The sequence below is a fragment of the Primulina tabacum genome, chromosome 2 (genome assembly GCF_025594145.1).
Source record: "Primulina tabacum isolate GXHZ01 chromosome 2, ASM2559414v2, whole genome shotgun sequence".
Taxonomy (NCBI): domain Eukaryota; kingdom Viridiplantae; phylum Streptophyta; class Magnoliopsida; order Lamiales; family Gesneriaceae; genus Primulina; species Primulina tabacum.
Window position 1 is genome coordinate 7,864,209 of NC_134551.1, and position 13,655 is coordinate 7,877,863.

General features: G+C 36.0%; 1 protein-coding gene across 3 annotated transcripts; it reads right to left on the reverse strand.

Moving 5' to 3' along the window:
* Positions 1-798: 798 nt before the first annotated feature.
* LOC142529151 (autophagy-related protein 11-like) lies at positions 799-13,281 on the reverse strand. Of its 3 annotated transcripts, none has more exons than XM_075634582.1 (6): positions 13,192-13,281; positions 11,362-12,830; positions 4,168-5,842; positions 2,204-2,421; positions 1,578-1,791; positions 799-1,459 (listed from the first exon to the last, which is right to left on the reverse strand). In XM_075634582.1, the coding sequence occupies exons 2-6, from the start codon at positions 12,303-12,305 to the stop codon at positions 1,046-1,048; spliced, it is 3,465 nt and encodes a 1,154-aa protein (XP_075490697.1). In that variant the 5' UTR covers positions 12,306-12,830; positions 13,192-13,281; the 3' UTR covers positions 799-1,045. The 3 variants fall into 3 exon arrangements, with proteins under 3 accessions (XP_075490697.1, XP_075490714.1, XP_075490706.1); XM_075634599.1 differs by having other exon boundaries at positions 11,362-12,308; positions 12,401-13,275; XM_075634591.1 differs by having other exon boundaries at positions 13,172-13,262.
* Positions 13,282-13,655: the final 374 nt, after the last annotated feature.

The window sequence follows — 13,655 nt, forward strand, 5'->3', positions numbered from 1 at the left end:
ATTACACGGGTTACATATTAATTTAAATAATATATAAATTTTGAAAAATTATATTGATTAAACTTCTTAATTTCTGGATCCGTCTCTGGTGCACTCCTACTTAATTTTGGAAATAATATAAATGAAAACACATTTAACTTGGTTACACTATAAATCTCACTATATTTACATAATACACTCACAAATTTCATATCATAGAATCATTGTTTAATAATTAATAGAAATTTTAATGTTTAATAATTAAATAATAATAATTTTTTTTAGATGATAAGGGGTCGACCCTCCCCAAACCTCTCCCGCCTCAACCGCAACTCAAACGAACTCGTCCATTTTGATCCATCATCGATATGTTATTAATTATATAGATTTATAGATAAATAAAAAGGAGACAAAGACTTGTGTGAGACGCTCTCACGAGTCGTATTTTGTGAGACAGATATCTTATTTGGATCATTCATGAAAAAATATTACTTTTTATGCCAAGAGTATTACTTTTTTATTATGAATACGATAGCGTTGACATGTCTCACAGATAAAAATTCTCGAAACAATCTCACAAAAGACCTACTCTAGGAAGGGTTGATGCACCAATTTTTGGAGGTACATGTATTACTCCACGGTGCATTCCCCTTCCTTAAATGAGGTGAGAAAACGATCTGCGCCCATCTTATGTTACATTATAGAGTCATAAAAATTAATTTTGGCAACTCCTTTTAACAAAAAAAGCATAATTTCTAAAATACAGCGTTGCATGCATTGAATGAATACTCCCAATGACGGAAAAGATAGAAACATCTGTAAAAAAATTCATCCAAAGAAACAAATACGCAAATTTTTTATAGCATCTTAGATCCTATGTACAAAGAGATGAGATTAAATTGAGTTTCATATGTACTGGAAAGACCAAGTTAAATCCTCACTAAAGATCATTCATCTTTAGCAGTACAGCTGAATATGTAATACTTATATACACACACACACACACACACACACATATTTACATCAAGTTTCTTCCATCACATCTATCTGCCGTTTGCAACCAAGATCAGGAAGGATTGATTGGATGAATAGTGGTATCAGGTAACATGGCTATGGTCACTACGAAGTATTCAGATCCAACAGGAAGACCATAAGGATTTGAAGTCGAACCTGAATTAAATGTCAAACGGTTAGTTCCAGTTTCAGGGGTCAGTATATCTACCCGATCTCTAGCGGTATCAGCTTGAACTGATGTAGATTGATGTGGTTTCACTGTCTGTCGTTCAATATGTACAACCTGTCCTACGATATAGCTTGTCCGGCTCGTAAGATGATCAGAAAATAAATCTACTGATTCAGCTGAGAGATAATAATGAGGGGAGTTACGAATGATGGCCTCATAGCACCCGGAAGAGTTGAGAACAAATGCAGCAATTTCATGGACTTCTAACCGATTAAACGATATCTTCTCTTTGTTTGCCTATAAAGAGGGGAGTGATTCCTTCAATCTTGGTCACTAGGTAATGAAATGCGAAGAAAAAGGTGGTGCGCAACAAAAACAGTGGATCGGGTCGGGTACGAGTTATGATGTAAAATACCTGCTTTTCAAGTTGATGTTTTGTGTAAAGCGCGTTGACCAACTCTTTCTTTTCTTCCAACTCCTTGTTAAGCTGCTCATTTGCTGTTTCGGTTTTTGAGTATCTGTCGAGCAATTCCGCCCGTTGTCTTGACAAAACACCAACTTTATCAGCCAGTACCCTTATACATTCCCGGAACTCAGCAGTACTATCATCATCGCTTTTGTTTGCAGGACTGAAAATTTGGGACCAATTTAATCAAATATCAACTACTTTCATAAGCAACGTCACAACCTCCAATGCATCTCCAACACCCATTAAAATTGAAACCAAAGATTCGGGCTTTGAGAAATAAAGATACAGTTTTAGAACCGTTACAAGATAATTTGGGTTCTTTTTTGGTGGTTCTGAGTTGAATTACTGGATTATCTTACTAAATTTCATCCATAAATTTTGCAGACCGTTAACATGCTATTTTAAGAGGCATGTCAAAAGAAACTCCAAATATGTAACAAAGGATCATTCATCTTCATAGCAAATGCAAAAACAGTGTCTCAGTAATGAGTACTGATCGACATGATAAAAGCAATCTACGTAAAAAAAAAAAAAGGGATCAAGTGCAACAAAGAAAAAACAGTTGTGCATACCTGGATAAAGACTGAGCTAAAGAACGTAATGCGTCAACAAAACCAGCCACCCCAGCAGACAAAACGCAGCTTCTCAGTCTTTCAAAAAGACCACGCATTTTGACAGCAGAGACACGTAATGCGCTGTACTCTGAGGCCCTACGATCAGCTGCACATAGATGGGTTTGAGCTTCCTCTCTGGCCTCATGTAGACAGTTCTCTAAGTGGGCACAATTCATCTGCAATTAGATAAATAAGAACTGAAATTAGTTACTGCACTATATTTGATGTTTGCAACAAAAAACGAGCATTGGATGATGAATATCAGTACACGGTAGCATCCAAATTTGTGGAACAAGCTCCTTTTTCTGTATTCAGGCAAGAAGAATTGGCAGGAATACAAATTTAAACCTAGATAAACCTAAAAAAGATGTCTGAGCAACAATGGATTCAATCACCGCATAAAGAAATTTTATGGTGGCCGGAGAATCCAAATAATACAATTACTTACCGACACAGTATACAACCTACATTTGTTTACATACTCTTACATAATTGCTTCCAGCCAAAACTCCAAAAGTTGGGGGTTGAATTTTTCCCTGAAATCCTTATAATTTTTCCTCATAGCAGAAAACTCTAATTCAAATCTCAGTGAGAGCCATTTAGTGTGCCAGGCAGCCTCTCGAAATGTTCAGTTCTTAAATTGAAAATCCTTCTGATATCTAACACCATGCAACCATTTCAACCAGGAGTAAACTGCCAGAAAGCAAAAGAAAGACCTACTAATCTATTGAGCTTTAGAAATTTCACTGCTTCCTATGTTTCTGAGGTAAAAAAAAAAGGTTCTCTTAAACTATTGACACCAAAGATAACAAAAGTCAAACAAAATTATTAAAAAAAAATTAAATCAAAATATACCAAAAAGAAGTTTTTACAGATGAGAAGGGTACAAAAAATAACCCATCACAACACATCAACAATAGCTAAAATACATCATGATATTGTCAGATGGGGCCCTTTCCGGAGACACTAGAAATATTGAACTCTGCAGTTCATTGAAGAAAAATACACCAAAACTACCAAGTTTGTGATAGATAACTCTTGTATTTTTTCTATAAATTATATACCAGTAACAAATTCTACTCCTTGGAGATATTTTATATCGCAGTATGAGGATTTTTAAAAGAATGAAGAGCTATCCCAATCAAAGTACACTTTACTTTCTCAAAAAAAATAAAAAATTATTGCAGTTCATATATAAGAACAAAAGCACAAGGAAGTTGGTTATTCACATCTCATTTACCAAATGTAAAGAAAAAAAATTTAATGAAAGAGCCCTATGGACTCTAAATGACTAAATTATTATATACATTAATATGGGATATTAAATATAACTTTCATAGTTTCAAGATAATGCAAAATGATAACATGCTAATAAAATTATGTGTCTTTCTTCCATTTAAAGACTTGTGGTAATTGTCCTACACTACTCTTTGTTTCAATAAACAATACGAAGACGAAGAATTGGAAAGGGGGGCAGAGGGGATGGAAGGATCTTTCTCGATAAAAAAAATCTTCTTTTCATAATGCATTATGATGTTTATTCCCGAAGTAATCACAGAGCTAACATCTTTTCGCTATCTACGAAATAATACTATCAGTTTGCAGCGATCAAATGGCATATGCCACTTTTTTTACACTACTTTTTGGAAGGGTTGTTATTTTCTCAGAGCACCCAAAAGAAAAACAAACCAAAATGTAGAAAATGCAATTTCATTACTTTTGTTTTAGTTTTGACAGAATGTAGTGATGTGAGCTTCAACAGAAAAATGCCACCTTCCCATTAGAACCAACCAATGACATCCTGAAGACAAACTGCGAGGGAGGAAAAGTCATGTACCTATAACATACATCAAATAGCATGCTACCTGACAGAAACCCTAGCCCTGTGCTCAGAAAATGAAACACTTTCAAGTTGGTAGTACCTGAGATTCATCAAGTAGTTTCTGACTGATCTCCAACTCCCTTCCTAGCTTGGAAACCTCATTCATTAATGCATGGATTTTGGTTTCTGCGTCATCTAATTGATTCGCTTTCCCTGCTAAGGCATTTTGTAATTCCATCGCAAAGTTAACACTTTCTGTAGCATCCACACCTGGTTTAATCACCGTTTCACAGGATAGAACACCTGTTGGCTGTGACATGCTAACTGCCATATTACTAGAGGTAAGTGTCATGCCCTCATCTGACAACAGCTTTCCCTTCTCATTTTTATCACACGGATGCCCTTTATCACTATGTAGATCGAGCATTGATGAATCCAACAGAGGATTTGGATTAATCGTGCTAGAGGAATCTGTCATACTATCATCAATCCTTTCTTGTGCTTTATCTTCTGCAGGGAGAAGCCCAGGTTTTAACGGGATGGATGATACACAAGACACTTCTTCCATTGAGCATGGCATGTGAATTCCTTCAAGTTCTGATATTTCTGACTTGTTATCTTCAATCTTTGCATTTGAAACTGCAAAGTTAGAACCATTCTCATCAGCAGAAAGCTTCTCTCTCCCCAGACACTGGTCAGACAACCTTTGCTCCAACTCCTGAATCCGTTTCTCATAAGATTCACACTGTATCATCTTCATTTTTAGCAATGTTTGCAGGTGTTTTTCATACTCATCTTTCAAATGCAAAGCTTCAGAAGTCTTATCTGCAGCATTTTTCAATAAATTCTCTATTTTACTATCACCAAGTGATTCATAATCGAAATCAGTACATATGGAGCACAAGAAGGCAATTTTAGAAGCAAGTTCAGCTTTCAGTTTTGCATTCTCAACTTCCATCTTGCTGGTCCCCGCAATTTCCACCAGCTCTGTCTCCTTAAGTGACTCCTGTGAACCATACTTCTCTTGGAAGTTCGCTACATTTCCTTCATCTTCAGCAGATTGAGAACCATCGTCAGACATCAATAATGAACTCCTTGAAGTCCCATGCTTTTCACTCTTTGAAGAGAGTCCTAACAGTGACTCTGGCGCATAACGATCAACATCTGAAAGCTCTATATCAAGCAAATCAGAGTCAAAAGGAGCTACATTGACATCACATGGATTAGGAATGTCGTACAATCCCATGGTTCCTAAAATATCTCGGGGAATATAGGTACTATGTACTTTCAGAAATTCATCGCGTCTCCGAACCTCGGATTCCCTCTCAGTTGCAAATTTTTCTGCCATTTGCCCAGCCTTGCCCATGTAGATCTTCATCTCTGCTTTTCTTCTCACGACTTCTGCAAGGCAAGCCCTATAAGCAGGACCAATTCCACGCACCACTTTTAAGGGCTCAAATTGATCATTCTGACGCTTCAAAGCTTCCTGGAATACAGAAAATTTGTAGCGCACATCTTTGATGGTGTATTGTATATATGCAATCTTTTGCATATAATTGTGCACAAAGATATTCATCTCAATTTTTCTATCCCTGCAGAAACTAAGCAAACTCGAAATTGCACGATCACATTCTTTCATCTTTGGAAGGTAATTATTATCATGGCAATCATACATAGGACCTAAGGCTGAAACAGCATCATGAGGACGCAGTGAAGAGGTAAATTGGCCAGAAAGAGAATCATCCACGAGTTTCTTCACCGTTTTTACATCTTTACTGCACCAACAGACATGATACTTTCACAAAATGATCACTTATCAAACAGGCTATAATGGAAAGGAGAAGCGCATATGCATTACATACAATGCATGAGAAATAACATTCAGCGAAGGATTAAAAAAACATTGAGGGACATAATTCCAATAGCATAAAAATCTATTACGGGCCAACGGTAAGATATAAGGCTGCATTTAAACTCTCTAGCAGCAATTAAAACAGGCTCTCATTTTTAACACTGGCAACACAACCCCGCCACATTGAATGTTATCATGATTGGATGAATTAGATGTTGTCCAAGCAGGTTGGATATCGCATCAGAGTTTAAGTTGAAAATAAGATGCTCAAAGAAGCTACCACCCCTATTCTTTTCAACATCCAAATCCTTATAAAGTATAGATACTGCAATGAAATTACCAAATGTTATCCTTAAGAACGTGACATTCATCATCCAACATAAAAAGGTTACTTCAAAGAAGGCAATTCATTTAGGACCCCATAGCAAAGGATCAAGCAACCAAAATTTATAATTGGTGATTATTGTGTACTCAAATATCTATAAGTATATTTATAAGTATATACAGTGATCAACACCTTCATAAAAATGCACCAACTCATGGCTCACGGTAATTGAATGCATATTCGATATTATTGGCTTTAATACCAATTATAGGACCAAATGATTGTTGATTTATCAGCCGTTGTAAGTAGCAACATAACACAATTCAAATCTTTTAAAGCCTAGCGTACTAACCAGTAACCACCATGTTTGCTGCTCCTCGAAATATGGGCTAAATTTTATCCTACCATTTCTTGAAGTATATATTCTTAAATTGATTTTGCTCGAGGATGCAATGTTGCACATTTTTTTAAAAATAAAATAGTATCAAAATGCAACCAATAGCATTTTCTAATTTTTGCATGTTCGGGTATCTTCCAACCTAACAAGTTCAGGTTTCCGATGCAACAGCTTGCTTTCAAAATTAAGGAACCAAATTCGTTGCGTGTGCCAGAAAACATGAAAAGATTTCAAAGTTATACCATGAAAATACTTTAAACTAACATAATGTGGTCTGAAAGTTCTAAGAATAACAAAAATTCAAATTTAGTTGCTTTAGAATAGCTAGAATCCACTGTATATGCTATCATACCTTGGTTGACTTCTATACCATGAAAATACTTTAAACGAACATAATGGGGCCTGAAAGTTCTAAGAATAACAAAGAATGCAAATTTTGTTGCTTTAGAATACGTAGAATTCACTGTATATGACATCATAGCTTGTTACCAACCAAACCTAGGCGAACTGGCAACAACCTTGACACGTGCTCTTGACACAACTTATTACCACATCACTGCAGTGAGTCACTGAAATAACCACAAGTCTTATACTCTTATCTCTGCTCAAGACAATCCATACTAATGTCTTACATCCTTGAAAACTTTTAAATAAATGGTCATTCAGAGTTATCTCGGGTCAAATTTCCAGTTCATTCCATTTCCAATACCGTGGAAGAAATATTTCCGATTCCCATACTGTTGATGCAATATTAATGTCTCTATTTAATATAATAGGTTTGATCAGATGGACATAGCTTATGACATAGTTTAGTTTAATACTGCATTTTGAAGCTATTTGTTTAAAACGATAAACAATTTCGTCATGCTTCATTTGTTTTGGGGGAAGAGTTTTGTCAAAATACTTGGGGAAATAAATAATACGTTCATTTATGTCTTGGATAAATAAAATTACTAACATAGAAGTTGAATCATGTCAGAAATTGCTGGATATAATTATTTGAAAATTTTATAATAGCATATTAGGTTTATAACATCATTAGTGCATATGCACCACAAGTGGGATTAGATGTTTAGACAAAGAAGGAATTTTTGGACTGTAGAAGATGTGGCTAGTAGAATCCCCGTGAGGAAAAGATCTTCTTAGGCGAAGATTTATATGACCATGTTGGTAAGGATAGAGTTGAATATGAGAGGGTCCACGGAGGTCAAGGCTTTGGGGTTCAAAATAATACGGGGGTTTCTATTCTAGACTTTGTTTTAGCTAGTGATCTTGGGGTAGTGAACATTTTCTTTAAGAAAAAGGAGAGTCATTTAGTAACCTTTAGGAGTGGGAATAATAAAAATCAAATTGATTACTTGCTTGTAAGGAGAGAAGACTGGGTAGTAAAAATTTTAAGGTCAAATCAGGAGAATGTTTGGCAACCCAACATAGACTATTAATCTTAGATCTTTGCTTTAAGAGTAGAAGCAGAGTAAACAAAGGTCAGATTAGGCTGAGAATCAAATGGTGGACTGTGAAGGGAGATGTATGCCAAACTCTTAGGAATAAGATTATAGATAGTTAGTTAGTCCTCAAAATATGTGAGGATGTAAAGCGTAAGAATAATACCGATACCTATGAGTTATTTGAGCTCATGGCAAACCATATAAGGAGGCGAGGGGAGTACTTGGGAGAGGCTAAGGGAAGGGACGACATGACAAGAAGGCATGGTGGTGGAACATAAGGTGCAACAAGCCATTAAGGAAAAGAAAATAAGGTTCAAGAACTGACAAAAAGCTAAAGACCAAGGAACGTATGAGCTGTATAAACAAGCCAAGAGACTCAGTAGTATAGCGGTAGAAGATGCTAAGAAAAGAGCTTACAATAATTTGTACGATAGGCTAGGTACAAAAAGAGGAAATAGATACTTTTAAGATAGCGAAAGCTAGAGATAGGAACACTAAAAACTTGAGCCATGTCAGGTGTATCAAGCATTAAGATGATAGAGTTTTAATGCAAGATAAAGCCATCTTAGATACGTCGAAGGATTATTTTAAGAACTTACTCAATGAAACAAGTACGGATGAGTTAAGCGTGAGTAGATATGAGATGTAGGAAGTAAGGCATTTAGTGTTCCATTGTAGAGCTAGTGCTAAGGAAGTAATAGAGACACTGAATATGATGAAACCGGCGAAGGTTGAGGTATGGAAGTGTCTTGGGGAAGTTGAGATCCAATGACAGACTAGCTATTTAATAGAATTCTAGATATTAGGAAAATGTCAGAATCTTGGAGACATAGTATTGAAGTACCAATTTATAAGAATAAAGGAGATATGCAGGACTGTTCAAACTATAGAGAGATTAAACCTATGAGCCATACGTTGAAGTTATGGGAGCGAGTGATAGAGCGGAGACTTAGGAATATCAGTACTATATCAGTTAACCAATTTGGTTTTATGCCGGGTAAGTCTACAATGGAAGCTATTTTCTTGATTAGACAAATGATAGAGAAACATATATAGCAACAGAAGAGCTTGCATACAGTATTTATTGACTTAGAGAAAGCTTATGATAGAATGCCTATAGAATTAATCTGGTAGGTAATTAGAAAGCAGCATGTGCCTCAATGCTACTCGAGATCATTAAAGATATGTATGAAGGTGTCGTAACTAGTGTTAGGTCTGTTGGATAGATGTCATGTGAATTTCATGTCGCAGTAGAACTTCATCAAGAGGGCCTTTAAGCCCTTATTTCTTTGCTTTGGTTATACGGATGAGCTGGCGGGACATTTCAGGATAAGGTACCTTGGTATATGTTGTTTGCAAATGATATTGTCCTAATAGACGGAACTAAAGAAGATGTAAATCAAAATTAAATTGATGACGTAAAGCTCTTGAGAGTAAAGGTTTTAGGATTAGTTCCTCAAAAATGGAATATTTAGCTCTTAACTTTGGTCCTGAATCTAGAGGAATGAGTAGTCCAATTGAGATTGACGGTCGAGATGTCTCATAGTATGAATCATTTCGCTATTTAGGATCTATTATCCAAAAGACTGGGGACATTAAAAAGCATATAGACCATAGGATTAAAGCAGGGTGGACGAAATGAAGGATGACATCAGGAGTCTTATGCGATGCGATAAAATTATGTATGTGAGATTGAAAGGAAAATGTTATAAGACTACTGTTCAACCAACTATGCTTTATGGCTCGGAGTGTTGGGCTACTACAGGACTACATATGCATAAGATGGCGATGGCAGAAATGCCTATGTTAAGATGGATTTGTGGCAAAACGCGCAAGGATAGAATTAGAAATGAAAAGATAATGAGCTATTTAGGTGTAGGCTCCATAGAAGATAAGATTAGGGAGAGACGTCTAACATAGCTTAGTCATGTGAAAAGGGGACCAAACACGACCCCAATCCGATATATCTTAGATTGGTAGGTTAATGGACGAAGGAGGGGTAGGCTATTGAAACTTGGATAAAAATTGTTAAGAATGATATATTATATCTTAGTTTAAGAGATGACATGTGGATAATCGCTTAGTTTGGATAAGCAATATGCATGTAGCCGACCCCGCAACTAGCGAGAATATGCTACGATGATATTTGGTTTATAATTTAAACAAATTATACGATAGTTTTTGGAAGTAACGAAAAAATAGTTAAAAATAATGAATATGTTGAAATGGAACAAATATGTGTTTTCGAGAAAGAAAAGAATAACTGATAGCGTTTATTGTCAGATGATGGAAAACTGTTCCAGGAAGACATTAACAAATAAGGCCTTCATGTTTGAATATACTAATACAAAAGCACTTTTTTGTAAAAAAAAAACTTAAAAGGAAATTGAAACAAAAGCTCCAATGATACAACTTCTGGCTTTTTCCAAATCGTAAATTCATTTTTTGCAAGCACTCAAAAATCTGCAAAATCTTAAACAAGCATCATAAACTATTCAAAAGTTCATTTCTAAAACTTTTTTCTTAATACAATTTTGAATCTAAACGTACTCTTCGTAACATATGGAGTTTGGTTTCCTATATAAACTTTTTCTTGCCTGTGAACCTAGGCAACTTTGGCCACCAAGTAAACACGAACTTCAAAACCTGAAGGTGAAATACAATATCTCCATTTCAAAAAAGGAGTAGGGTATGATGATTAAAGGTGAAAATTTATGTTGACAGGAACTTTGTTTCTGCTTTCAAGCATTCGTTCAATTTTCTATTACGAAAGAAGGAACTAAGTCAATCAACACTGAATCATGCTTGATGACATGTACAGTCAATGGCATTCCAAATTTTCTTACTTTAAGCGGAATTGAAAAGCCATGGCATGATTTTGAAAGCTGCCAACAAGGATACGAGTAACAGTAATAGCAAACAGTCCTGGGTGGTAATGAATAAAATAGATGATGCATTTTGAACATCATCTAGACATAATGAGACAGAAAGTGTATAAAATGTCTCATGTAATATAAGTGTGAAAGCAGACAAATGGAGCAAGTATAAACAACTAAACCAACGCAATACTTCGTGCTAGGCACAGATAATGTCCACAATGTTGTAAATGATCATACAAAAGGAAAGCTTCTTTGCCAGTTCATAAGAAGGTTTCCCCTAAATTCACACTTTTGCACTCAGATAAACTCAAACTTAAAACCTCTGAAAATCAGCATTTGCAAATAAGTAGAAAAAGGTGCGGCCGATTAATATGAGACAGGGGAAAGAGATACCTTAGAGTCTGCATTATGCTCTTCTGCTCATTTATAAATTGCTGGTGGTCTTTTATAGTCGAATCCAAATCTTTAACAAGAACTGAAGCTTTGCCAGAAAATAACATTTCTGTATTGCGCTTTAGGTCTCCAAACTCTTGTTTAAATTCTGACACTTTGTTCTCAAACTGTCTGTGGGAAATGCTGCAGTCTTCCACCGTTTTCCTCAAGTTATCTTCCTTCACAAAATCCAGTAAGCATTTTCTATTAGCAGTCATCAAGGCAGGCAAAAGTCTAACAGATCTCAATTTCTCGATATCCCTCCCGAAGTTGGCAAGAAGGCTAGCATGGCTACGGTGCTGCTGTGAGTAACATTTCAGGAAATCATTGTAGTTTTGAAGTACAATCTTATAGAAATGATCTAAATTACCCCGGGCAATTTCCAATGCCCTTTCTTGCACCTTCTGCTCTTGCAACAATCTCTTACATGTCTCAATCTTAGCTAAAGTTCGACTGAAAATAGCATGTCCACAGTGAAAATGATACCTAAACTGTCTCTCGTAGGAAGGCAGAGCCTTTAATGCAGGATCCGAGGCATTATCCAAAGGATGATCGCCGTGAGATGAGGATGGTAACAGGGGATCTGGAATATCAACAATTTCAACTTGCTCTGGTGCAGGGGGCGGTGAATTACTCCGCATCCTTGCCTTATTAAACAAAAATACTTCTCGATCATCAGATGGGAGGTTGTAGCTGGAGAGAGGGCGCTGCGATTCCAATTTCATGTCCAAGCACAAAAGAAGCTGATCATTGAACATTATCCCACAAACTGATTCGAGGAACTTCTGCACGGTCTCAACAATAGTGTACTTGTCACAATCAAGCACATAAGAGTGCCCATTCTCTGCAATATGAATCAAGAGTTTTCCCACTTCAACTACACCTTCTGCAGTATGTGAAGACATTTCCTTGACCCACCAAAACTAATTAATAACTTCAGCTACAATAACAAAATAATCAAATTTGACTCAAGGTAAGAGTCAGCTAAACACGTGTTTACCCCTTCATACAAAGATTCACCAAATATTATGCTTAAAACCACCAACTGAAATTCCAGAATCAGCAGAACCCAGGAAGATTCTATGGGCGAAACGATTGTAGCAAGCAATAGAACCCCAACTCAAATTACCCTGAACCCACCAACGATTTCACCAAGTGAACAGGAATCTCACCAGCAAGTACGTCAGTAAGCCCAAAATTCAAAAACCCAACTCAAAGATCTACAAATTTGACCCAGTTTCCTCGAACCGTTGCCCAAAACGGGGGAAAAAAAAGAAAGAAAAGAAAAGCAAAGAAAACAAAACAAAACAAAACTCCAATCGCCTCCGACTAACAGCAGAATCTTCTAATATGGAAAAGGCACAAATCTCAAGACATCCACCGAATATTTTACCAACGACACCAAACCTTTTTCACAATTTCAAAGAACCCTGCGATGAATCAACAGAGGAAAAAACAGCAAAAGCACGGCACGTGAAAACAATAGCAATTAGAAAAGGACCACGTAGAATAGTGTACTTCAACAACTAATTTAAAGCAAAAAGCAACAGACACCGATAAGACAAGAGTAGATATTTCACATGGTCGTGAACAAACAAATTTTAGCAAGAAACTCAGGCGATTTTGTTCTTTCTAAGCAGGTGGCTTCGTGGTTTTCTTGGACAAACGATGTTGAGTGTTGTTCGACGACAAAGGATTGAAAAAATTTTATTGCGACGCTTTTTTTTTCTCTCTTCTATTCCAACTTTTAATATACGATTATTGTCCGTACGTACAGAGACGTGGGAGAACCTTCTGACGGAAGCCAAGGAGCAGCGGGCAGCAGGAGAAATGAATTTGTAATGTCGCACGGAATTGGAAGACTCTCGGTGAGGAAGGGGGATGAGATTGGAGCTATAATTATATATATATATATATATTTCATAATTTCATATTATTTTATTTTTTTACAAAAAATTAATGAACGATGGGATAGGATTCAAAAAAATTAATAATAATTATTACATGAAATATTATTACATTAATATATATATATACACACACATGAAGAACGTTTCACATTTTTTATTTTATTTGATGATAACGATGTAACTCAGATATTTTAAAAGATAATTATAACATCCCATACGCATGTGTTTGTAAATAAAGCTTTGATGTATGAATTATATAATTTATGATGGGTAAAAAAGTAAACCCGGCATTAAATTTTGTTTTGACTATGTGTTAAAAAAACCTAAGAACGATCATTAAGTCCA